Here is a 27,268-nt window from a genome sequence, read left to right as displayed (position 1 = left end):
AAAGTTTGAGCCCAACCTCAGCAACCCAGCAAGATCCTGTCTCAAAATAAACAATAAAAAAAGGACTGGGGATGTAGCTCAGTGTGAAGGTCCTGGGTTCAATACCCAGTACCACCCAAGGAGCAGGGATACAGAAGCGTGGTGGAAGACGGAAGGGTAAAGGGATTTAAAATGATCAAAATGGGCTGGGGATTTAGCTCAGTGGTTCCATCGCCTGCCTCACAAGCGCAAGGACCCGAGTTTGATCCCTGGTACCAAAAAACAAAATAAAATGATCAAAAAATGTCCCAATTCCCCCAAAATGAAAGTAACTATTACCTAATGCAAACATAAACTAATAAAAAAATGTGTTGGATGTGGTGGTGGATACCTGTAATCCCAGCACATGGGAGGCTGAAGCAGAAGAAGCACTGCAACTTTGAGGCCACCCTGGGCTACAAAGCAAGACCCTGTCTCAAAAAGAAAGAAAGAGCAGTAAAAATTTACTTACTTCACTAGAGCAGCTGCTTCAGGAAGGACATCAGCAAATGATTCACGAAATATGATTGCATTTTTCCTTTTACAGTTCTGTATGACATCATTAGCAAGGTAGAAGAGATTCAAACGGTGGGGATATGCAGCTAGAGATAACAAAAGACAATAAAAACCAAGTAAGTCATTTTATACTTAGTTCAATTTATTTCAATCATAGTGTTCTCACTATAGTTTGCTCAAATACAGTGTGCTATTTTTTCATAGATATAAAAGGATGAATATGATTACATACTGTATTTCGCCAAAAATAAGACCAAGTCTATCTTGGTTATTGTTCTCATTGCTGAGACAAAATACCTGGCACCCAAAGCTAAAGGAGGAAAAGTTTATTGTAGCTCACAGTTAGTAGAGGCTTCAGTTCACAGTTGGCTGGCTCCAAGGCAGGGTAGAATAGCAGAGGGCAGCAAAGCACCGAAGTAGCAAAGCAGCAGCAAGCAACCAGCATTGACCCCCTTTCTGCTCCTTATATTCTATCCAGGCTATCCACCCCTTGGGGTGGGTAGCACTCACAACCAGGATGGGGCACCCTTAATCCTAGCACTGCACCAGGACTCAATCCCAGCATCATCCTTGATCCCAGCATCACACACTCTAGATCCAGCCACTCTCCGAAAGCCTCAACTATGACCACATGGGGCTTTGGGGAGACATCTAGATATAAGCCATAACAGGGTCTTATATTAATTTCTGCTCCAAAAGATGCAATAGGCTTATTTTCAGGGGATGGCTTATTTTCTCACGTACAAAAATCTACATTTATTTATGTACAAAAATACAGTCTTCTGGAACATCATCATAATTCTCCAAACCCCAAATTCCAGCCCGAATTTCTTGCAACTCCATTTCCAATAGAACCACTGGCCCCAATCTCTCCTTAAATGAGCACTTCTTATCCCTGTAGCCTGCTCTAGTGCATTAGCAACACAGCTATCAGCGATTTTATCCCAGGAATTCTTCACCCAAGTCATGACCCATTCATTGCAAACTGGGCCTCATAAAGTTTCCATTAAGTCAAGCATTAATTGAAGACTGACGAGACAGGAGTGGAAACAAAAATGCTAAGTTAAGAATGATGGGGGGCTGAGGATTTAGCTCAGTGGTTCCGGCGCCTGCCTTGCAAGCGCAAGGTCCTGAGTTTGATCCCCAGTACCAAAAAACAAAAAAAATAAAAACTACAGCCATGCCCTTTTGGGCTGGGGATTTAGCTCAGTGGTTTCGCCACCTACTGCGCAAGTGCAAGGACCCAAGTTCGATCCCTGGTACCAAAAAAAAAAAGAATGATGGGCATGTGCTCGCTTCCGTAGCACATATACTAAAAAAAGAATGAGATAGGCATACAAAGGGAGGAAAAATTGCAGGCATCCAAATTCAGAAAATGTTGCTTTATTTCATGAGTGCATTAAGTACGTCCATTACAACACACAACCTGTTCAATTATGAAGATTCATATTAAACACAACTACATCTGTTCATTATCAAGTGCACATGTTATTTGTGTGTTGTGTCTGTCCTCCAATTGGTCATTTGGCAGTAAGTCTCCAATTCATCTGCTTACACAGGCGTTTACCGCTCACCCAAAGGTGCCTGCTACGGTACTTACAAACAATTATAATTTATATTATCATTTATTTTAAGTATTAATGTCAACATTGTTTATGTTTAATTATATATTATATTATTTTATAATTCAGTATGTCCACTGTGTGTTGCAAAAGACATACTAAATGTTTCAGTCTGCCTATCTTACTTGGGGCTTATTTTGGGGTAGGGCTTATATTGCAAGCATACTGAAAAACTGTGCTAGGGCTTATTTTCTGGTTAGGTCTTATTTTCAGGGAAATACAGTACATAGATGGAAGAAGGAGGGGAAAAGGATGGATAAATGATCTAATGGATCAGTTTACTGAATGTGCTAAAATCTTCAACTACTTCAGGTTAAGTTTCTGTTCAAGGTACCCCTCAAGTAGATTTCTCCTTTAGAGTGTAGCACTAAAAACAAAACAAACATTAACTGTAGAGAAACTAAAACAAAATTGTTCTCCCAGACATTTGGAGAGACAAAAGTATTGAGGGGCTTTTTTGTTTTTTGAGACAGGATTTTGCTTTGTAGTTCAAGCTGGCCTTGAACTCACTACATAGCCTAGGGAGGCCTTGAACTTGTGGCAATCCTCCTGCCTCAGACTCCCAAGCGCTGAGATTACAGGTGCCCAGCTCAAAAGTATTGAGTTGAATAAACAACTTGTAGAAATACCAAGGTTGGTGGAAAGAACACAGGCTTTGGGAATCTAAGCAGAATGTAACTGATAATTGCTTATTATTACTACTATTATTGTTGACCCTTTTAACCAATTAATCTAGATATGACTCAGATACACATAAGTCATCCTATCTACTAGAAGGGTGTGGAGAGCCAACAGCTCTATAAGCATTAAGGTGAACAACTTGGATTTCCTATGAAAGGGTTAAGCGAAATATTGTAGAACTTGCTGCCCAGCTCTGAAGAAGTTAGGCGTAGGAGAAAGTGATAAGAACAGCACAAGGACACGGAGCTAGGGAAAAGAAAACACAGGACTGTCTCAAGGCCTGGGAACTTTTCAGATGTGCCTTATGTAAGATGTTTTTTATTCTTGAGGGCTATAAAAGAGAGCAGTAAAGCCAATAAAGCAGCTCGGATGCTGGGAGCTCCCCCGACTCTGTCTCTTTGTCTTTCTTTTTCTTCATCCTCACTTCCCCATTCAGGTGTTGTTCGAGAAGTGACTGGCGGGCTCTGTCATGGGTGGTGCCCGAACAGGGACCTGAATACGGGGGATCAGAAGTGAAGAACGCTGCGGTTTTGTGGGCCCGCAGGAGGTAAGGGCGGCACAATACTAGGGGGTTAATATAGGTCAGGGAAGTAGTCGAATGCTTTTTGTGCAGACCCTGAAAAATTTACAGCACGCCCAAGGTACTTGGGTCGGGCAACAACAGCTATGTAACTTTTTAGAATTTGTAGAGAAAGTTTGTCCTTGGTTCCCTGAAAAAGGCACAATAGATTCAGAAGTATGAAATAAGGTGGGAAAGCGACTTCAGGACTATTATGATGGTCATGGACCCACTGAAGTCCCTATAGATACTTTTAGTTTATGGGCTTTAATTAGAGATAGTTTGGATCCTCGACATGAGAGAGAGAGAGGGTTAAAGGACCCTCCTCAAGTCCTTCCCTGGAGGAGTCTGACAAGGCTGATGCTCCTGAGGCTGTCCCTTCACCTCCCACAGAAAGTGAAACTAAGCCATCTGCCCCGTCGGCTTGTGCTGATGCAGAGCCTGAACTAAATAAAGGCCTTTTTCCAGATGAGGGTCCTTTAGACCTGGGAGATGCTGATGATTTGGAAGGGAGAGCTGTGAGGCCCGGCAGCAGGTGGGGTTGCCAGCGGGCATGTATTTGAGGGGATGGGGTGGGCATGTGTGGCGGCAGGAGTGAGGGCAGAAGATAAAAGCATGTGGCAGAGGATCGTGGTGGGAGAATCAGAGGCAGATGTTTCCAAGAATGTTTTCAGAATAGTGTGAAAGTAAGGATGAGAATGGCAATGTGATAGGTTCCTGGTACCATGGATGTTGGAACTGGAAAGACCTGACAGCTGGGGCCACGGTGTAGTGAGCAAGGTGTTCGGCTGGTGCATGTGTCGGTGCAGTGTGACAAGGCTGCATGAATGAGGTAAATCTGTGAGCGCCTAGGGAAGGTCTAGAAAGGAAAAAATATCCAAGGGGACTAAGGAAGGGAATTCGATGATTCTCAGGCCTGGGAGTATGGCAATCGGGAGGGTACAGAGAACTCTGTTATATATTTGAAAAGGAAAGCAGGAGAAAAGATCAATCTGGGGTTAGAAGAAGAGAGAAGAGGTGAGGAGTCTTCAACCTAGGACAGATCATGACAGCTGAGGTGGGCCAACTGGCAAGAAGAATGAGAAAGATGAAAGAAAAAGCAGCTAAGAGAATTATTGTGAGGATCAGGGAAGGCACTACACCAAGGGAGAATGACAATGACAGTAAAGGCAGAAGCAACACAGGATACAGCAACTTTTCCTTAAGGCAGGCAAAGTGTGTAAGAAAGCCCAGGAGGACAAAGACCTGGAGGGAAGATTAACATAAGTAGAACATGAAGGAGAAGTGAGAGGGGGCCAAAGAAAAATAAGGCTGTAGTGGTCATGGCACCTTGACAATGTTGGAGATCTCTTTATCAGTGATATGCATGGTAAGATAATAAAAGGTTGGAGAAGGGCACTAATAAAGACACAACTATCTCCAATGTGGTAGAATTCAGAAGCTAGGATGGTTAAGGGAGAATTCAAATAGCAGATGGGCTCAGTAGAACACTATGGCAAAGAGGCTGGCAATGGTGGTAGTAGTCAGAACAGATTAGGAAGGGAGGGAACACTAAGGGAAAGACTCTTGAGTCCATGGATTGACTGGGAGGTTGCAGGAAGTAGGAGTGCCATTGAAGAGAAAGTGGAGAGTCTCTGGAAAGTGACAGCTGGAAAAAATACCGGGGATGGCTGTGGGGGGGGGTTAAACTCACATCAAGGCTGGAAAACGATGCTGAAACTGGGCTTCCATGGGAAAGTATCTGTAGGATTGGGATTGGGTCAGGGTTGGTGATATGAAGACAAAGTGATGGGAAAGGCTGTGGCATCCTAAAACTAAATCATCATATGCTCTAGTGAGGTGGAAAGATCCCCTCACGGGGGTATGGAGTGGCCCCAACCCGGTATTAATATGGGGACAAGGGCATGTTTGTGTTTTCCCGCAGGATGCTGAAGGTGCCAGGTGGCTGCCTGAAAGATTGGTCCGTTTTGCAGAAAATTCTCCTGCCCCTCAGGAGGATCCCGACAACTGTCCCGCTGATAAATCCAATGATGACGCTTAATGGGAAAGTTTATTGGACTTATGTACCTGATCCACCTGTTGTACATCCAACAAGCTGAAAAAATGGAGATGAGCCGGCGGCACCTGACAAAAACGAGGTCTGATTGTTCAACTATACAGGATAGTGCCTCAAGCTTTTAATGCTCCAATAAGACTGTTCCATGGAAGAGATGTGTGGCGGATGCACCTGTGAGATATAATATTACTGGATTTGATGTGTTTTGGACTGGTCTGAAAATTCTTGTCATCCCCCGGGAAAAAAAAAAAATGTCACTGCATATGTCATGCGTTCTTAGGTATTGCTTGTAGGAAATATTAATGTTTAGAAAGATTATGATTATTATAATGTAATTTACTTCAATTGTCAAATAAGCAATTGTGTCACCTGAACAGAAAATCAGATAACGGTTTTGTGAATGTGTTCTTAGATTTGGATATTAAAATGCAAAACTCCTAAAATTTGATGCAGCCCAGGTTGCACAGGATTTTATCGAACAAATTAGAAAAGTTCTGCCATCTACATCTGCATTTAGGTGGTAATTCCTTTCCATAGTAATCATTGGAGGAGGGTTACTTCTTGGATGCATGATCCTTCCGGTGCTACTGCGGGTGTTTGTGCATTCTTTAATGAGGATGGCTGGAAGTATCCATGGTCTACAATTACATGCTGTGCCGCCTAGGCCCATGGTGTAATCCCCTGCAGAGGCTGGTGGTCAATGACGGGTAAGAGGAGTACAGGAAATCACCAACCTAAGACAGAGCAAGAGTACTGTGACACTCTTGACTCCATGACGGGTAAGGGATTTCTTTGTGTTCCCCGCCTAAGACAGGCACAGTCTATCTGCGTGATCAAGGGACCTTGATCATAATATATAAAACAGGGGGAGATGTGGAGAGCCAACAGCTCTATAAGCATTAAGGTGGACAACTTGGATTTCCTATGAAAGGGTTAAGTGAAACATTGTAGAACTTGCTGCCCAGCTCTAAAGAAGTTAGGTGTAGGAGAAAGTGATAAGAACAGCACAAGGACACGGAGCTAGGAAAAAGAAAACACAGGACTGTCTCAAGGCCTGGGAACTTTTCAGATGTGCCTTATGTAAGATGTTTTTTATTCTTGAGTGCTATAAAAGAGAGCAGTAAAGCCAATAAAGCAGCTCGGATGCTGGGAGCTCCCCCGACTCTGTCTCTTTGTCTTTCTTTTTCTTCATCCTCACTCCCCATTCAGGTGTTGTTCAACAAGTGACGGCGGGCTCCGTCAGAAGGGAACACTACTTTCAATGGTTGGTGAGCGTCCAGGTAAACAAGATCTCATGTGCACACCTAGGCTAAGCTTTTCGAAGGCCCACAAGACTTAATCAGCTTTTTCCTTTTTGCAATGGGAATTTGCCTAGATGCCCAGGCCGGTCTTAAACCTGTATAATCAAGTCATCCCCTCATCTCAGCCTCCAGAGTAGGTGGGACAAGAGAGGCCCACACCACCAGGCTGGCTAAATTTATTATCTAGAATCTTGAGTAAAGCCACCTACATTTCATTGTTACAGTGGGCAAATTTCACTAAACATATAAATAACCCGTCATGTTTTCAGTTTCTCAGGTTCCTTGATCTCAAACTCAGTGACCTCCAGAACCACTGCTTTGTTCATTTTAAAATCCCCTACTCTGACCACACCCACTCCCATTACACTTGTTTTTCAGTTCCATCAAGATTTGTTCCTATTTATTTAGTACTGGGGATTGAACTCTGGTCCTTGCGAACCACTGGGCTAAATCCCCAGCCCTATTTATTTATTTGTTTTAGAGATAGAGTCTATTATGTATGCAGTTTAGGGTAGCCTCAAACTCTCAGTGATCCTCCTGAGTGCTGAGATTATAGGTGTGCACACCATGCCAAGCTGAGATATCTATTCTTTATTTTCTCTAACTGTTCAGTCTCTTCAGTACTCAATTCTTTATCAATTCTAGAATACCTGTATTTGATGTATTATTTAAACTACTTTTTAAAAAATCAATACCCTCATTCTCTTTCCCTTCTCTCCCTAATTTAACCTTCTCTCATGTACACCCAACAAAATCCTTAATTTATTTTGTTTTGTTTGGTACTGGGGATTGAACTTGGGTCCTTGCACTTGCAAGGCAGGCAGCGGAACCACTGAGCTAAATCCTTAATTTGGATTAACCTAACTGAATGCTTTTACCAAACTTTAATTTCTGCAGTTTGGTTTTGCCAAAGAAAATTTACACCAAAAAGACTGAGGACGGGCTGGGGATTTAGCTCAGTGGTTCCGGCACCTGCCTTGCAAGCACAAGGTCCCAAGTTCGATCCCCGGTACCAAAAAAAAAAAAAGATTGAGGAGGTACTCTTATAATCTCAGCATTTAGGAGGCTGAGGCAGGAGGATTACAACAAGTTCAAGGCCAGCCTGAACTATACGGTGAGACTCTGTCTCAAAACAAACAGAAAAATAAAACCATCTAAACTCATAATCTCTTTTTGCAACTGGCCCCCCCAATTTTTTTTTGTTCTCCTGGGTAACTCAGGCCCTTGCATTTGCCAGGCAGGTGCAGTGCCACTGAGCTACATCCCCGGCCTGTGGCCTCCCAATGTTATACACTAGTTCTTTCGAATGTCTTTAATCAGCTATAAGAGATACTTCAGTTGTTTTTTCGTTTGTTTGTTTTGCAGCAGTGCGGATTGAACCCAGGGCCTTTGACCGAGCTGCCTCCCAGACCCTTTTTGTCACTTATTAGCTTTGGGGTTCTATGTATCACTTAACTATTCTCTACACCACTTTCCTTTCTTGTAAAATGACAACCTCACAGGGTTATTTTACACGAACTAAAAGAAACAGGGTACATAAAGCATTTAGTATATAAAAATGGAATGGTGATTTCATCAGCACAATCACGCACTCCTATGGCACTGGCCACTACCACTTTTGTATCAATGGCTCCAAAGACAGCCAGCCTGGAAGTCCTGCCACCAGTCAATGCACACACCTACTTCTAAGTCTGTGAGTACCGTGAGCTTGATTTTTCAATATTTTGTTAATTATCTTCCTAAATTACCTCGGTCTTTTTCCATCTGTTACTACTCTGATATTCAGCTAAATTTTATCAATTCTTTACTCCTTACCTGACCCCTTTTAATAATAAGTTTCGAAGTCCAGGCAATTTTGTTTCCAACAGAGTCTCAAGTTTGTGCCTCTTCTCTTCCTCCTCCTACTGCTTCTTGCTGGGCTTCATCTCCTTTGATATGGGTTACTACCGCACCACCTTCCTAACATTATTCTGATCTAGATTTGGTCTCCTCAAATTATTCTCTATATTGTCACTAATTTATATTCTTTCGGGGGACTTTTTGAGATAAGAGTCTCGATATGTAATTTTAGTCTGGTCTTGAACTCACTTTATAGCCCAGACTGCCCTCAAACTTGCTGCAATCCTCCTGCCTCAGCCTCCTAAGAGCTGGAATTGTAGGTGTGCATCACCATGCCCCGGTCAAATTTATCTTCTAAAATGCAAACATTAAAAAATAAATAAATAAAAAATAAAATAAAGTGCAAACATTATACATTTATTTCTCATATAACTCTGTCAATGATTTCCCATTGTTCACTGGAAATAGCTGAAACTTAGCCACCCTTTATGATCTGCATCCTACCTGCTCTTACAGAGTCTTCTTTAACGAATTACTCACAGTTCCCAGAAATCTTGCTTGCTCCTTCTCTTCCTTTTCCCATCAGAATTTTCCCTTTCTGTGACAATCCATCCTAATTATCAGTGTCTCTATTCATCCAGAGGAAAAGACCCAAAATTTTAAATTTGATTCATGCCAGATTCTGATTGCTGTCACTTTTATCTCTACATCTCTCCAGAGATACCCCAAACTTACTACTACTTCTCCCAGTGCAAGTCCTCTACTTTAGTGACAGCACTGTACAAATTCAGGAGGTTTAGCAGCAGCAGAGGTAGTTTGGGAAGATGCCTAAGGGCAGAGGAAACTGAGAAGACCCATCCGGAATGCTTTTCAATGTCCTCTGTAACATGTTTCATGTTTACCTGCTGATCCTGAACTTTAGCCACTTTCTTCCTTACAGCTCCACCTCAGTGAACCCACTTTGTTTTGATCTTCAAGTCCTACTTCCTTTCCTTTGTTTTGCTGCCTGTTTCAATAAAGTAATTCTCTTCATGTCTCAGCTTATATATAACCTATTCTTCCAAAAAGTATCCTGACTCCACAAGACTATGCCTCTACTTACACTTTTTCCCACATTTACTACACTCTAGTGTACTTGTTTCTGCCCCTTTTAGTTTATAAACTCCCCAAAGGCTGGAATTTGGTCTTGTTTACTGCCACATCCTCAATGATTAATTCAGTGTCTGTTAGGTGCCCAATTAACATTAGTTAAGAAGACAGGAGGAGACAGGAGAGAGAAGGGAAGGGGAAGTAAAAAGGATCAAGATGCAGTATGAATATGTGCCCATTTGCCATGATGAATGTATTTATTATCTCTCTCAAACATACACTGTACTAATAAAAAAAGTTAAATCTCCATAGGTAGGAAGGAAGGCAAAGAGCATTCCATTTCGAACAGATGAGCAAAGGTGCTGAGCAGAACTGTGCAATGAGTGTCTTTTGTTTTAGAGAAGGGAAAGGCTTAGACTAGAATTTTAAATTATTTAACAGCTTTAAATTATTAAACACTTTTGTATCCTAGGCAGTTCTAAAGATGATGCAAATACTAGCTAATGGCCTCAACAATAACCCTGTAAAAGTGGTACTGCTGCCCTTCCCTTCTAATGGATGGAGTGAAGTAAACTGTCCAGAGACACAGCTATTAGGTAGTAAAGCTCGGATTCATGTATCCAGATGGTTTTAGAGTTCATGTTCTTTTAATTTTTTTTCCCCTGGTACTGGGATTGAACCCAGGGCCTCTGCACTGAGTTACATCCTCAGTCCTATTTTTATTTTTTTATTTTGACACAGGCTCTAAATTGCTAGGTTGTCCAGGCTGGGCTCAAACTTTCAATCCTCCTCCCCAGAGTGCTGGGATTACAGGCAGGTGCCACCATGGCCCACTGAGAGTTCATGCTCTTAGCACTATTCTACTTTTGTTTGACCAGGAAGGTTTGCAAGGCAGGACAGTAGAGAACAGGCAAAGATGACAAATTCTAGTGAGATCTAAATATCCAGCTAAAGAGTTTTAAGAGTTTATTCTGTGGACAGTAAGAAAGAAGTCACAAAAAGCTTCTATACAGAGGAGAGTTTTAGAAAAATGTGGCAAGTAATTTTAGTGTTAAAAAATAGTAAAAAGAGCTAATAACACCATAAGGAAACAACCAAACTCCTATACCCTGTGTGATATTCTATAGGATAACAGGCCTAGTCTCATCAACAAATGAGTGGCATAAAATATACTAAATGGATTAAGAGAGACTGATGGAATATAGTATTCAGATGTAATAAACTTGTGTTCTTTGATTAGTTATAGGTTTGAACTAACCAACTTTGGGAGGGAGGCTGTTGAGACAGGGTCTCGGCTGTGCAGTTTCGGCTGGCCTTGAACTGTCAGTAACTCTTTTGACTCAGCCTCCCCAGTGCTGGGATTACAGGCATATACCACTATAAACAACTACAGTATAAAATGACATTTTTTAACTAATTGAGGAAATCTAGATGTGGTCTGGTATAAAATGAAAAATTTTACAATGTGTTATGTACATGTACCACCTCCCCACAAAGAATATAATCATTATGTACTCTAAAGATGTAGTACTAATAAAAATCAAAAACTTTTTAACAATAAAATTTTAATGAAATGGAAATCAACTGACAAAAACAGTAATTAAATAATCTCAGTTTATTTGTTTATTGGTTTTTTGAGACAGGGTCTTCCTTTATAGTCCAGGCTGGCCTTGAACTGACTATATAGCCCAGGCTGACCTCAAACTCATGGCAATCCTCCTGCCTCACCCTACTGAGTGCTGGGATTATAGGTGTGTGCCACCATGCCTGGCGTGATCTCAGTTTAGAAAAAGACTTATCTTTATATAAAAGATCAGAAAGGATATAAAACTGTTTTTATACTACTGATTTCTAAGAGATATATATTATCTTTTGCTTACCTGTATTTTAATTTTCTATAGTATGTATTTGCTGCTTCCATAATAAAAGGTTATTAAAGAAATACAATTATGCTGGCCCTGAAAATGTGACCAATTTTAGTGGGGCATGGTGGCACATGCCTCTAATCCCATCTACTTGTGAAGTTGAGGCAGAAGGATCCCAAGTTTCAAGGTAGCTTGTGCAACTTAGCGAGACCCTGTCTCAAAATAAAAAATAAAAAGGGTTGGGGGTATAGCTTAGTGGTGGAGCATCCCTGCACTTCATTCCTAGTGTTTAAAAATTTTTTTGATTGGTTTTCTTGAAGTTTGTTTTTCCATCCTGGACTCCCTTTCTTTTCTTCTCTCATTCTTAGAGGTGCTAAGGATTAGGGTGCCATGCATGCTAGGCAAGTGTTCTGCCATGAGGCACAACCCTAGTCCTGGATCTTGTTTTTGAATTGCAGACTCAAATACTGAACTGCTCACCCAATGTCTCTTCTTGGATGTTTAACAGACAGAACAGAGCCAGCATACCCAAAACTGGCCTCATCTCTTCCTCCAAAATGTCTTTATTCTTTATCTCAATAAATAGTATTTCAAGGGCTGGGGACTTAGCTCAGTGGTTCCACTGTCTGCCTCACAAGCCCAAGGTCCCGAGTTCAATTCCTGGTACCCAAAACAAACAAACAACATCAACAGCAACAAAATTAGTATATCAATTTATTCTGGTGGGGCCAGTTAAAAATCTCAAATCATCTTTGCTCCCCTCTATGCAAATTATCAGCAAATCTCAGTAATGTTGCCTCTGAACCACATACAGACCTAGAAAGTTACAAATATGGAAAGGAAAAAGGCTAGTATAAGCCCTATGGTGCTGGACTGTAAATGAAGTCTTGATATAACTCAGAGTTATATACAGGAGGTATGCAGATGAATATGTGTATTTGTGTGTGCACACAGTAACAAATTCCAGTATTAATGAGCATAACTAATACATAGATCTTAGTTTCTACCAGAACCAGGACTTCTTAGAGAAATGACTTATTCCAGGCTAGGAAAAAAAAAAGTACAAGCATAGCTTGAAACATCTTGTATGAGAACGTAAAAACATATTCAAATAATCATACCAAGAAAATAAAAGCCTCAGCTTGAAGGGTTCTTACCGGCCAAATCAATGTTGTGTCAAAATAAATAGCAAAAGATTATAACCCACTGGATTAAATAGGAATCCAGTGAATATATACTAATATAAATAATAATAAAAGGGACTGAAGATATAGTTCAGTGCAAAGGCCTGAGTTCAGTCCCCTGTATTTAAAAAAATAAAAGTAAAAAAAAGAAAATATAAGGCCGGGGATTTAACTCAGTGGTTACGGCGCCTGCCTTGCAACCGCAAGGTCCCGAGTTCGATCCCCGGTACCAAAAAAAGAAAAAAAGATAATATGTGTGTAAAATCTATAGTCATATATAAAAATAAGGTAGTGTTGTTAATGATGGTGTTGCTATTTTTTTTTTAAAAAAAAACCTTTATTTAAGCTAGACATGGTGGACATGTAATTCCAACACTCTGGGAGGCTAAGGCAGGAGGACTGGAAGTTTAAGCCCAAACTGGGCAAGTTGGCAAGACCTTGTCTCAAAATTTTAAAAAAGGGCCGGGGATTTAGCTCAGTGATTCCACCACCTGCCTCGCAAGCCCAAGGACCTAAGTTCGATCCCCAGTACCAAAAAACTAACTAACTAAATAAATATAAAAAGTGCTGAAGAGTCGGGCATGGTAGTGATGTAGGAGGTAGGGCATGGCGAAGCTGGCTGGGGAACTGAGCAGGACCCGTCAATTACAAGATCCCAGGACAGTGCCAAATAATTCTCAGGACCCTGGATGTAAACAGCCAAGAAGCCGGAAGGAGCCACTATGGTGAGTTTCCAAGATAGCCCAGCGTTGCGTTTCTCAGATGCAGCATGTACTTTTATTTTGCTTTTATCTTTTTTCTCTTGTTCTGCCCAAGTTCACTCCACAGAGCTGTTTCTCCCACACCTATTCTCCCACCCTTCACTTTTCAAATAAACTTTTGACACCGTTTTTGGCTTGTTTCGTCCAATTCTGTGTTCAAAGCAAGAAGGACCTGAAATACTTCTGATTGGTGAGCCATTTCTAAAGGACTATCCAATAACAGCAGCAGATGCCTATAACCCTAGCACTTAGAAGGCCGAGTCAGGGGGGTCTCAGCCAGCTCGGGCTATATAGTGAGTTCAGGGGTAGCCTGGGATATGTATTGAGACCTTGTTTCCAAAAAATGGGAAAAAATAAAAAATAAAAAGGCTGTAGCTCAGTGGGCAGGCCTTGGGTTCAATCCCCAGTACCATACAAGGAAGGAAAAAATGAGAGAGAGAGAGGGAGAGGGAGAGAGAGAGAGGAGAGGGGAGGGGGAGGGGGGGAGAGAGGGGGGAGAGGGGGGAGAGAGGGAGAGAGGGAGAGGGAGAGAGGGAGAGGGAGAGAGGGAGAGAGAGGGAGAGGGGAGAAAGAGGGGAGAGAGAGGGGAGAGAGAGGAGAGAGAGGAGAGAGAGAGGGGAGAGAGGAAGAGAGAGGAGAGAGGACAGAGAGGAGAGAGGACAGAGAGGAGAGAGAGAGGAGAGAGGACAGAGAGGAGAGAGGACAGAGAGGAGAGAGAGAGAGGACAGAGAGAGAGGACAGAGAGAGAGGACAGAGAGGGAGAAATAAAGGAAAGGGTGGGGAGAAAAGCCCTACTTTATGATATAATGCCAACTATAAACATACCATGAATAATGGTAATAAAAATTAGTATCTGGGGGCCGGGGATTTAGCTCAGTGGTTCTGCTGCCTGCCTCACAAGCACAAGGACCCAAGTTCGATCCCCGATACAAAAAAAAAAAAATTAGTACTTGGCAACTATTATGGTGAAAACTGACTTATGCAACAATCATCAATGAGTACGGAAGAAAGGCTAGCGAAAGAAAGTTTAATGAAGGGCTGGGGATTTAGCTCAGTGGTTTCTCTGCCTGCTGCGCAAGCGCAAGGACCCGAGTTCAATCCCCGGTACCAAAAAATTTAAAAAATAAATAAAAAGAAAGTTTAATGAAGAAAAAGATATACAGGGCTGGGAATTTAGCTCAGTGGTTCTGCTGCCTGCCTTGCAAGCACAAGGACCCGAGTTCGATCCCTGGTACCAAAAAAAAAAAAAAAAAAAAGAAAGATATGTATACCGTCTCAATCTATCTCTCCACAAAATTTTCAATGCCATTACAGTGGAGAAACTTGGCAACCACATCTTAACAAAATGAAAAATTAAACATCACTATTAATGGGCCTGGCTAGCATTACAATTCTCTAAATATAATGCATTAAGAAGATAGCATCACCTCTGTGGCATTCCTGCCCCAAATGGCATAATCTGAATTCTGTTAACAGTAAAATATCAGACAAACACAAATTTATGGATATTCTATAAACTGTTGCTACATACTCATTAAAATTCTCCAGGTTTTTGTTTTTGCTTGTTTAGTTTAGCTTAGTTTTTTGAGACAAGGTCTTACCATACAGTGCAGGCCAGCTTTGAATTTGCTGTGTAGTCCAAGCATACCTCCAGCTCTCAATCCTCTTGCCTCAGCCTCCTAAACTGCTGGGATTACAGCCATATGCCACTACACCCTGTTCAGGCCATTTTTTTCATCTCTTTTTTTCTTTCCATCCCTTTCTATTGCTATAACAAAACACTTGAGTCTGGGTAATAAAAAAGAACTAAAGTTTAGCGCAAAGTTTTGGAGGCTCGCAGTCCAAGATGGAGTGGTTCGATCTGACCCCTTGGTGAGGGCCCCTTGGCTTCATCACAACATGGCTGACGACCTCCTGGTGGGAAGACCTGTGAGAAGGATCAGAGGGCAAGAGAGGGAGCCAGAGGGATTCAGCGGGCAGGCTCAGAGCAGGCCTGTCTTGCTCTGGAGAGAACTCACTCACTCTGTGATACCAGTACGAATACCTTCCGAGGGTGATGCCCTCAGTAACCTCAACAACTCCACTAGGCCTTTCCTGTTAAAGGTTCCACCCACTCTCAACATTACCACACTGAGGTCAAAGTTTCCAGCACATGAACCTTTGGGTGACAACCACACCCAGACCATAGCAGTCACAAAAGACAAAGACAGACTGCAGAACTGCTCTTGGGAGAAGAAAACAAGAATAATGACAGCCAACTGCAACACATGATCCTGGGCCTTTAAAACCATTATTGGGACAAATGGCAAAATCCAACTAGGGTCTGTGACTTCAATGGTAGCCTGTATCGTGTTCATTTCCTGATTTTGGTAACCATGCAGAAGCCACACAACAACTGCTGCTCTAAGACCGAATTGCGCCCCACCCCAACATTTCATATGTTGTGGCCCTAACCCCCTAAATGACTGTATCTGGAGACAGGGCTCAAAGGAGGTAAATGAGGTTAAATGAGTTTGTAAGGGTGGAGACTGCAGACACCAGAGCTGGTGTTCTGTCTCCTACCCTCACTCCAAGGGAAGACACAGAAAACACCCTGGCTACAAGTCAAAAAGAAAGCCCAGAGCTCTCACCGGAAACTGAGGAAGACCTTAAGCGTGTACTTTCCAATTGCAGAATGGGGAGAAAACAAATTTCTGCTGTTGAAGCCACCATGACTATAGTTTTTTGTTATGGTAACTCAGCCTAATACAACCTTATAAGGAAAACACCTTTGGGAAATGGACTCTAAAGTATTAAAGAGGTCATCATATCAATAACATACTATCAAATAGTTCAGAAAAAAAAGTGTATGTGGAGAGACAGCACTAAATGACATAAAGCAAATATGGTAAAATGTTTACTGGGGAATCTGGTGAAAGGTATACAAGAGGTCTTTGTAATATTCTTGTAATATTTTTTAAAGTTTGAAATTATTTAAAAATAAGTTAAGTAATACATAGGCTCCAACTCCTCCCTACCATCTCCATACTGCCTCCTGGTCTCAGACAACATCTGTTGATCACACTATTATAGCTGCCTCCTAACTGGTCTCCCTGTGCTTCTATCTTTGTCCTATGTCAGACTGATCAAACCTCAGGAGTGAGCAAGAGATCCTGTAAAATACATATCTGATCATTTTACTCCACTGTTTAACTCTCTTCAATACCCCCCCCCACACACACACATACACACTAACAGTAAAGATCATGATGACCTGTGAGTGCTGAGGAGCCTGGCTCTGCATTAGCTCTCTGATCTGATTTCCTCAGGACCACTCATTCTAGCCCAGCCTCACTGGTCGCCTGTCTGACCCGAAGGCCACAACACGTCTGATGTACTCCTTGGCTTGAGCCTCTTAAACTTGCTGCAGGAGGGCATTCTCCATACCTTTCCTCTTTCACCCTTCACTGCCCTTGAAGCTGTGCAGTGTTATTTTCTCAGTGAGTGCTTCCCTGGCCCTCTTGTTTGAAACTGCAACAACAGCCAGGCAGAGGTGCTGCCTGCCTATGTCCCCAGCTACTCCGGAGGCTGCAGAGGGAGGATCACAAGTTCCAGTTAGCAAAATGCTCATCCCAAAACAAACACAAAACTAACATCAAGCCAACACTCCCATCATCTTCTTTGCACTATTTCCCCAAATAACATGATTTTCCAATATATGACACCATTTATTGTTTTTTTTTCCTTTGTGGTGCTAGGGATTGAATGCAGGGCCTCGAGCACACTAAGCAAGCACTTTGCCACATCCCCAGTCCTTTTGTTTTCTTTTTCAGATGGGGTCTCAAAATAGACTGGACTTAGACTTGTTTTTGTTATTGTTGATGTTTGTGACAGGATCTCAGTAAGCAGCCAGCCTGGCCTTGAACTCCCAGTGATCCTCTTGCCTCTACCTCCTGAGTAGCTGGGATTACAGGCCTGTGTCACCAGTGTGTCTGGCAAATGCAAGGACTTTTGTTGGTTTCTGTGTTACTGAATTCTCAGCACCCACAACGGTGCCTGACTCATGGAAGATTTTCAGAACCTACTTTTCAAATGAATACACTAGGAAAAAAGAGAAGGGAAATGGAAAGAAAAAAGAGAGAAGCCCTCCCTTCGATCTGGTTAACAATCCCATAACAGTTTTCTGTGACTACAAGAGACAGGGCTGAACCCATCTTCGATAAAGGAGCCAAACACCCTCACTGGAGGAAAGATAGCCTCTTTAATAGATGGTGCTGGAAAAATTGGGTTTCAAACTTGTCAAAGATTAAAACTAGACCTGTATCTCTCACCATGCACTAAACCAAAATTGAAATGGATTAAAGATCTAAATATTAAAACAGAAATGCTGAACTGGCTGGAAGAAAGGATAGATAGAACTCTTGAAGACACTGGCGTAGGAAAAGATTTTATGAACAAAACCTCAGTTGCCCGTGAACTAACACAAACAATCAACAAATGGGATCTCTTCTTATTAAAAGGCTTCTGCACAGTAAGGGAAACCACCAGCAGTGTGAAGAGACAACCCACAATGTGGGAAAAAATCTTCACCTGCTGTTCCTCAGACAAAGGTCTACTATCTCGAATCTATAAAGAACTTTAAAAATATCAGACCTCCCAAATTTAAAGACCCAATCCGAAAATGGGCATCTGAAATGAACAGACATTTCTTAGACAAAGAAGTAGAAATAACAAATAAACATATGAAAAAATGTTCAACATCACTGGTCATTCGGGAGATGCAAATGAAAACAATGCTGAGATTCCACCTCACCCCAGAAAGAATGGCTGCTATCATGAAATCAACCAATAACAAATGCTGGCAGGGCTGTGGGGAAAGAGGAACCCTGCTCCACTGCTGGTGGGAGTGTAGACTGGTGCAACCACTCTGGAAATTAGTATGGAGATACCTCAAAGAACTAAGATTAGAGGTCCCATTTGACCCAGCTATTCCCCTGCTGGGTATCTTCCCTAAAGAATTAAAAGAATCATACCACAGTGATATATGTGCACCCATGTTCAGAGCAGCACAATTTGTAATAGCTAAAACTTGGAAGCAGCCCAAATGCCCATCAACTGGAGACTGGATAAAGAAAATGTGTTGTTGTTTTTTTTATAAAATGGAGTACTACTCAGCCACAAAAATGAGAAATTAGAGACATTTATAGCTAAATGGATACACATTGAGGCGATACTCTTAAGTGAAATAAATAGGACACACATGTGTAAATACAGAATAGTTTCTCTGGTGTGAGAAACTGAAAGTGAAAATAAGGACTAAAAGGTATAACAGATAATGTGAAATAGGAAGAAAAGGGGTAAAGGGGAGGGGGAATTGGGAGGGGTAGGGGAAAGGAAAGAAGGAAATGGAATTACTATGAGAAAATGAAAAAAAGGAAACAAAGTCTTTGTAAATAGGGAGGGATGGAGGAGTTGAAGGGAGGGCGGGGGGAAAAATAAGAACCGAGAGAGATTATGTAAAGGTGCAAATTTCCAATGATTAAGTCATTATATTGTACACCTAAAATGTACCAATAAAATAAAAATTGAAAAAAAAAAAGGGTCAGGGATTTAGCTCAGTGGTTTCGCTGGCTGCTGCACAAGCGCAAGGACCCGAGTTTGATCCCAGGTACCAAAAAAATGAGAGTCAGGGCTGGACTTGTCCCTGGGACAGCAAGGGAGCCCAGGGGCATTGTGGGGATCCCCTAGATACAGAGCCAGGGCCTCCGAACCATGACTCCTCAACAGTCTGGCCGGCACTCAACGCTTTCATCACCATGGACAAGCAAGGGCTGACAGCAAGAATATGAGGGTTACAAATTTAAACTGAAGTGCCATTGAAATAAAAGTTAACCTGGTAGCACAAGGGTTAGGTAACCTTGCTCTCAAAATGGATAAAGGCAGGTAATACCTGAGTTGTAACCCTTGAAAAAGATTCATTTTTCATTAGCTTTAGTATGTCTTCTTTTGTACAATAAGGATGTTGAAAGGAAAAACAAGATGAAACAGCCACATAATAAAAAGTGTTTTTATTATCATAGAAAAGCCAGAAGCAGGGCCGGGGATTTAGCTCAGCGGTGCCACCGCCTGCCTCGCAAGCACAAGGTCCCAAGTTCGACCCCCAGTACCAAAAAAAAAGTTCATGAAAAGCCAGAACCATCAAAAGAATAATAGGGGAATAGTTAAGTAAGTTTATTTCATGTTATGTGGTTGTTAAGTATATGTAAATAACATGAAAATATTTGTGCCTGTAATCCCAGCACTTGAGAGGCTGAAGCAGGAGAATTACCTAAAGTTGAGGCCAGCCTGGGTTACATAGTGAGCTCAAGGCCAGCCTATTGCCATCCTAGCTCCACCTGAATATTCAAACAGAAGAAAATCACACACTTTTTCAAAGAATTCTTAACTTCTTTTGAAAAAGGTAAAATCCTCCACATTCCTTAAAATCAGTTAGTTGTCTTGCCAGGTGGCACACATCTGTAATCCTAGCACTTGGGAGGCTGAGGCAGGAGGATCACCTAGAGTTGAGGCCAGGCTGAACCACAAAGTGAGACCCTGTCTCCAAGAACCAAAACAAACAACAAACAAAAAAAGTCACTTAGTTGTCTTGCTGAGGCTTAATAAGAAAAGATTATCTGAAAAACTATTAAGGTAGTGGAAAGAACAGGAAGCACACAAGAAATCTAAGTGTCACACTGCTCCACCACTACATGAGAATGATCATGTCATCCAAACTGGGACATTTTGAGAATGGAAGATGTTACATCGGGACATCAATTATATTAGGCTGCACTAAAACCACAAACCTAAGCTTCTACAAAACGATGTGTTTGAATAGCTTCTAGGTCCCTTTGAGAGGTTTAAAATACTAGTTTTCTTTATTGCTTATGAACTTAAATTACTGAACAAACAGTGCTGTACTATACAGTACAGAAATCACAGGAACTACTTTATGAGACTGAATGTTACTGGTGGGTGGACAGCTATATGGGGGAGGCCCTGGGTTCAATCCCCAGCACCAAGCAGAAGGGGGATAGGGGGAGGGTGGAGAGGGGAGGAAGAGGAGAAGAAAGAGAAGGAGAAGGAGAAGGAGAAGAAAAAGAGTACCTTAGTTTTTTTTTGAGAGGGAGTTCAGATTCACAAGTTTATCTGGGGATAGATTAATCAACAAATTTAAAATATACCTTTAATTACTTCTCTGATTAGATGTTCTTGTCAGGATCGACAATGTACCAATTCTGTGACACCAGTTATGAGAACCCTGGCACTGTATCGTCCCTAATAGCTAAAAGCATTGTATGAATACCATATGCCCTGTACAATGGGGTACAAAGAATACCCTTATACAGAAATTTGAGATTGGGGCAGGATTTGGCTCAATGGTACCATGTCTGCCTCACAAGCGCAAGGTCCTGAGTTCGATCCCCAGTACCAAAAAACAAAAAACCAGAAATTTGAGATTTCAAAAGCTATAGGTTATTGGCAATCACATTATACCAGCAAATAGCTTACAAAAATTCATCTATAACCAGTTAGCTGCCCTCAGTATTCTGAACTGGGTCCCCACCTCCCCCTGCAAATATGCAAATCCTTGGATGCTCGAGCCTTCTATAAAAAATGACACAATATTTGCATATAATCTAGGCATATTCTCCTGTATTCTTTGAGTCATCTCTAGATCACCTATAATATCTGATACAATGTAAATGTTATGTACATATGAACACACTCAATTATACATACATAATTATGGTATCATTGCTATATTGTATTGTTTAGGGTATAATGATGGGGAGGGGAGGTAAGGGAGGGATGGAAAGAAGGAAGAAAGTAAGGTAGGTGTGTGGTTAAACAAATGTTCAAGAGCAAAAGCAATTAAACATTAGAAATACTGACTAAAGAAGAACTGGGATAATGAAAAGTAGAAGAACCAGAAAGTTGATTCACCCTAAAATCTGCTGGTGTTCCAAGCATCAAAATATTCAACTGATTGGCGGGGGTCAGGGGTGGGGGTGTGTGCCGGGGATCAAACTCAGGACCTTGTGCTTGTGAGGCAGGTGCCAGAAACACTGAGCTAAATCCCCGGCCCCCGATTACATTTTTGAATGTAATTCACCATATGAAACTGTATCTAATCAGTCATAGTACATATCATACGTATTCATATTTCTGTACAAAACTGCTCACCAAAAATTCATATTGTGGGGGCCAGGGATTTAGCTCAGTGGTTTCACCGCCTGCTGCGCAAGCTCAAGGACCTAAGTTCAATCCCCGGTACCAAAAAAAAAAAATCATATTGTGATTAGTAAATAATTTCAAGCCTAACCTCCCTCCCTCCCTCCCTGCCTTTCTGCCTTCCTTGGTAGTACTTGGGATCAAATTCAGGGGCACTCTACTCTCCAGCCCCTATGGTTCTCAGTAAGTTGCCCAGGTGGGATTTTATCTTGTGCTCCTGCCTTGCCATGCCAGCTCTAATTTCATTTTAAGAAAATGTGGTGTTTACACACAATGGAGTACCACTCTGCCATAAAGGATAAACTTGAGTCATTTGTATGAAAATGGATGCACCTTGAGACCATAATGTTAAGTGAAATAAATCAGACACATAACCTTAAATATTGCATGGTTTCCTCTTATATGAAAAACTTAAATTATAAAGAACAAAATAAAAGATAGATAAGAAGAAGTAGGGAGATAGATCTTCCTCAAATGGGAAGGGGATCAAGAGATAGGGAGGAAGAGGAAAGAGAGGAGAAAGGGATGAAAAAAGAATTAAGATGTGTTATGTCCATGTACCAACTCCCCACAAGGAATGCAATCATTATGTATTGCAAATGGGTACTAATAAAATAATTTCATTTTATATACTGATTTTACAAACTACATGTCAAGTAAAATGATTTCAGTGTACAATGACAGAGCTATAGCTAAACCAAAAAATTTCAGTGGTCTGTTAATATTCTTAAGGCATCAACCCAGCAAGTTCCTTAAATAATTTACCACTTAAAAGAGTACCTCTTGGGTGATTCTGCCGCCTGCCTTGCAAGCACAAGGTCCCTAGTTCGATCCCTTGTACAAAAAAAGAGTACCTCTTGGAGTTGGGTGTAGATCAGTGGTAGAGGCCCTGAGTTTAATACCTAGGGAGGAGGCAGGAGGGAGGGAGACAGAGACTGAGAGAGACAGAGTGCAAGAGCAGGAGAGAATCTGTCAAATATCGTGATATATAATTACCTAAAAGTCTCCTAAATTCCAAATTTCCCCAGTTCTAAAGAGAAAACTGTTCAGCATTATCAATTATCTGTAATAGCCCAAAGAAAAATGCAACCTAAATACCCACCAAAAAGCCAGATGATTTATTACATTCGCAAAATTAATACAACTATTATCAAATACAAAAGGCTGGAGAAAATAAAAAATGGTTTTAACACTAAAGGTAAAGAAACAAGGGCTGGGATGTAGCTCAGTAGTGCCACACCTGCCTGGCAAGCCCAAGGTCCTGAGTTCAATCCCAGTGCCAAAAAAAAAAAAAAAGAGAAAAGAAAAAACAAAATGCTAAAAGATGTCATTCTTCTGCAGCCTGCCTTGCAGGTGCAAGGTCCTGAGTTCGATCCCTAGTACAAAAAAAAGATAAGTGATTCTTGCCTCTTGCTTCCCTTATTTTCTACATCTAAATCTTTTTTTCCTTCCAGTACCGGGGATCAAACTCAGGGCCTTGAGCTTGCGAAGCAGTTGCGGCACCACTGAGCTAAATCCCCAGCCCTCATCTAAATCTTCTTAATCCTACCTTTTTATCTAAGACTGTGTTTCACTGAATCTAAAATACTGTTGTTTCTATCATGTTCCATTTTATGAACCACTAAGAAATTTTATGCAGTTAATTGAATGAAACTATCAACTATCAATTTCAAACATGTTAGAATATGGGGTAAATTGTGTATTTTAGATGTCAAGGAATAGGAGATTTTTTTATGTATTCTTTCCATGCCCACTCTTGTGAGTTCAAGGCCAGCTTAGCAAGACCCTGTCTCAAAAAAGAAGGGAGGGGGGCGGAGAAGGGGAGAGGGGGAGAGGGAGGGAGGGGGAGAAGGAGGGAAGGAGGGAGAGAGACTAGAAAACAGCTTGAGAAATGGGCAGATGTTTTCATCCTTCATCAGGACAACACTCCATGTCCCACACTGCTTCTAGTACAGCAATTTCTACCAAAAACATGGTGTGCCCCTCATCTACCTTATTCACCCTATTCCGGCTCTTTCCCAAAGTCAAAACAGCCATGAAAGTTAAACATTCTGAACTGATTCAGGACAGAGGCAGCCATGACAGCACAACTAAAGATACTCACAAAAGAGGACTTCCAGAACTCAGGAGGCTGAAGCAGGAGTTTGGGGACTGAATGAACTACACAGTGAGACCCTGTCTCAAAGAAAAAAATAAAGAAAGTGCAAGAAGGATGGTATAAGTGTCCAGAGTGAAGGAGAGTATTTTGAGGGGGATTAATAGCAATGTGTCTTTTACTGTAATACATTTTTTAAAATGTAAACATTTAATGGTATAATTGATAATGTGAAATAGAAAGAAAAGATCTAAAGGAGTAGGGGAAGTGGGAAGAGTAGGGGAAAGGAAAGAAGGGAAAAGGAAAAATATGAGAAAAGGAAAAAATGGAAACAAAGTCTTTGTAAATAGGGAAGGATGGAGGAGGTAAAGAGAGGGCAGGGAAACGGGGAAAAAATAAGAACCAAGATACATCATGTAAAGGTACAAGATCCCAATGATGAATGTAACTGTATTGTGTAACTAAAATGTACCAATAAACTTAATGGAAAAATAAATAAATAAATTTAAGTATTTAAGCAGTCACTGCATTTTAAAAATCACACCTTATATTTGACAACTGCCTTAGTCTAACCATGAAGGGGAGCACATTTTCCCTTTTTCATCCTCAAGAGCACAACCCATTATTCACATCAATGAAGAATAATACTAATCTAGTTAATACAAACAAAACAATTTCTGCTGGGCATGGTGTGGTGCATGCCTATAATCCCAGCGCTCAGGAGGCTGAGGCAGGAGGATCAACAAGAGTTCAAATCCAGCCTGGACTACATAGCAAAACTCTGTCAAAAAACCCCCAAAAAATAACAGGGGCAGGGATTTAGCTCAGTGGTTCCGACACCAGCCTCACAAGTACAAGGTCCCGAGTTCGATCCCAGGTACCAAAAAAAAAAAGTCAGCTACACAGTTTTCATAGATACTCTGCCCTGCCTTTTTCCCTCTATCATCTAGTAATAACACACACACACACACACACACACACACACACCCTGCAAGAAACAGTATAGCCTGCTGGGCGTGGTGGTGCATGCCTGTAATCCCAGCACTTGGGAGGCTCAGGAGGGAAGATCCCCTGTGAGTTGGAGACCAGCCAGGGGTACATAGTGAGTTCAAGGCCAGCCTGAACTTAATAATGAGACCCTGTCTCAAAAAAACCAAAACAAACAAACAAAAACAAAACAAGAAACAGTACAGCCTGTTGCACTAGCTGCCAAATTCAGCTTTGGATTATGTTGAAATTTACACTGGTTTGCAAAGAAATGAGAAACATAAGGACATAATTTACTTAAAGAAAAACATATCCAAATTAAAGACTTTTCTTTATTATCTTCTTCCTAATTTTCTGGTAGTTAGAATATCTTCATGAAATGATGGTAACAATTTTAATATCTTCAATTTGCAATATAAATCCTATTAGCATCCTAGTTTTTATTTTTTGTTTGTTGTTGTTTTTGTTTTGAATACTGGGATTAATGTGCCACCACCGCAGGCAGCTTTGCCTGTTTTTCAGAGTAGATTCAGATTAAACATTTCTGGCAAGAACACCACATTGTACTGCCCACTACATCACAGCAAGAGAGATCATTTTCAGGCCATTCCTCTACTGTTGAAGCCAAATTCTCCATTGTAAAGTTATAATTTTCCCCCTTCTAATTCATAATGTGATTAATAATTTGTAGTTAATTATCAATTTGTAGTTATCTATGAGGTGATACACACTGTAAGAATATACTATTCTTCAAGCCAGGCATGGTGGCACACACCTGTAATCCTAGCACTTGGGAAGCTGAGGCAGGAGGATTGCTACAAGTTTGAGTCCAGCCTGGGCTACATGGTGAATTCAAGGTCAGCCTGGACTACATAGTGAGACCCTGTCAAATAAATACATACATACATACACATATATATTCTTCTTCAGCAGTCTTTTACCCAATGGCTTAACATCCACCAGATTTTTTTGCTTGAATTAAAATGGTATTTTCTTTCTTTCCCTTTTCTTCTCCTAAAATGGTATTTCTAATTCTTTCCACACTCGATAGTTGTCTTTACACCATTCTTAGTATTCTCTGTTCTCTTAATAAATCTCACTATGATCCAAGCAAACTTTTTTTCATTCATTACTGTCATTCTTTTTGATACTACAATGTCCCATGCCTAGCCAATAGAGAAGTGCCTTCAAGGTAGTTTTTACATAATTTTACTATATGATCTCATTAATCTTAGCACCTCCTGCTTTTCTATCCCAAGATATTCAATGGGGCCTAGTGTTTTCTTTTTTTCTACTCTACAGAATGACATTTTCTTTATTGTATTTCTCAGTTGTAGAGTGTTTTCTTTTCTTTTTTCTTTTTTGGTACCAGGGATCGAACTCAGGACCTTGCTCTTGCAAGTGTTTTTTTCATAGGAAGATTTTATAGAATATTGGTGCAATATGGTTAGTGTTTACAGAACTAGGCAGATTTTCGAACTCCTCATCCCCAGGCTGAGGACTGAATCCAAGGCCTTCACACTGAGTTAGAACCCCAGTCTTTTTTTTTTTTTTCCTTCAAATTCTGAGACACCTTCTTGCTAAATTGCCCAGGCTGGGCTCAAACTTGAGATCCTTCTACCTTGGGTTTCCAGAGTGCTAGATTACAAGCATATGTCAGGACACCTGGCTATTAACTGATCCTGACAGTTTTTTGTTTTTTTTTTAAAGGGAAGGAAAAATTTACTGAGAGAAAGAAAGCTTCTGTCTAAGAGAGACAGAAGAGGGACCAGAAAGTGGGTTGCCCCGACAGTTTATCTTTTTTGCTGTTTTTTTGGTACCGGGGATCGAACTTGGGACCTTGTGCTTGTAAGGCAGGCGCCGGAACCACTGAGCTAAATCTCTGGCCCTTTTTTTTTTGAGACAGGGTCTTACTTTATATTCAAGGCTAGACTTGAACTCACTATGAAGCCCAGGATGGCCTGGAACTCACAACAATCCTCCTGCCTCAGCCTCCCAAGTGCTGGAATTACAGGCATGCATCACCATGCCCAGCTTTGAAGAACCATATATCGACTTTGCTGATTTTTATTTTATCTGTCCTTTGTGTTCATTAATTCTTTCCTCTTTATTTTTATCTCTTCCTTTCTTCAGTCTCTCTTGAGTTTATTCTGTTGCTCTGTGTCTAACTTTTTACAAGACGTGCTTAAAGTTCTTTAATTTTCAGACTCTTGCATTTTATTTTAATGTTTATTTATTTATTTATTTTGGTACTGGAGCTCGAACTTGGGACCTTCTGCTTGTGAGGCAGGAGGTGGAACCACTGAGTTAAATCCCTGGCCCTACATTATTTTTTTTTCTTGCATTTTATACTATAAACTTCTTTTATGCTTTTTGCATCCCAGCCCAGACCTCTTTCATTAACTCAATACTCATGCGTCTACCTCTACCTAATCTACATGA

At 41.1% G+C, this 27,268-nt stretch overlaps 1 protein-coding gene and 1 long non-coding RNA gene across 7 annotated transcripts in view; one reads left to right on the top strand and one right to left on the bottom strand.

The window, feature by feature from the left end:
* The window catches only part of Rprd2 (regulation of nuclear pre-mRNA domain containing 2), a 96,875-nt gene that overhangs the window by 43,841 nt on the left and 25,766 nt on the right, over positions 1-27,268 (bottom strand). For all 6 annotated transcript variants that reach the window (XM_004853973.4, XM_004853972.4, XM_013075511.3 and 3 more), the window contains exon 2: positions 491-620. In XM_004853973.4, the coding sequence (XP_004854030.2) occupies positions 491-620 (130 nt within the window). The remainder of the gene's footprint in view (positions 1-490; positions 621-27,268) is intronic.
* Positions 2,899-6,614, top strand: LOC110351013 (uncharacterized). Its single transcript, XR_002398025.2, has 2 exons — positions 2,899-3,384; positions 5,321-6,614. It is a non-coding gene; the product is annotated as an uncharacterized LOC110351013 (long non-coding RNA).

This window comes from Heterocephalus glaber, unplaced genomic scaffold (genome assembly GCF_053883595.1).
Source record: "Heterocephalus glaber isolate CG9 unplaced genomic scaffold, H.glaber_assembly_v1.0 deba00001442, whole genome shotgun sequence".
Taxonomy (NCBI): domain Eukaryota; kingdom Metazoa; phylum Chordata; class Mammalia; order Rodentia; family Bathyergidae; genus Heterocephalus; species Heterocephalus glaber.
The sequence above is the reverse complement of the archived record's forward strand: the minus strand, read 5'-3'. Positions and strand labels throughout refer to the sequence as shown.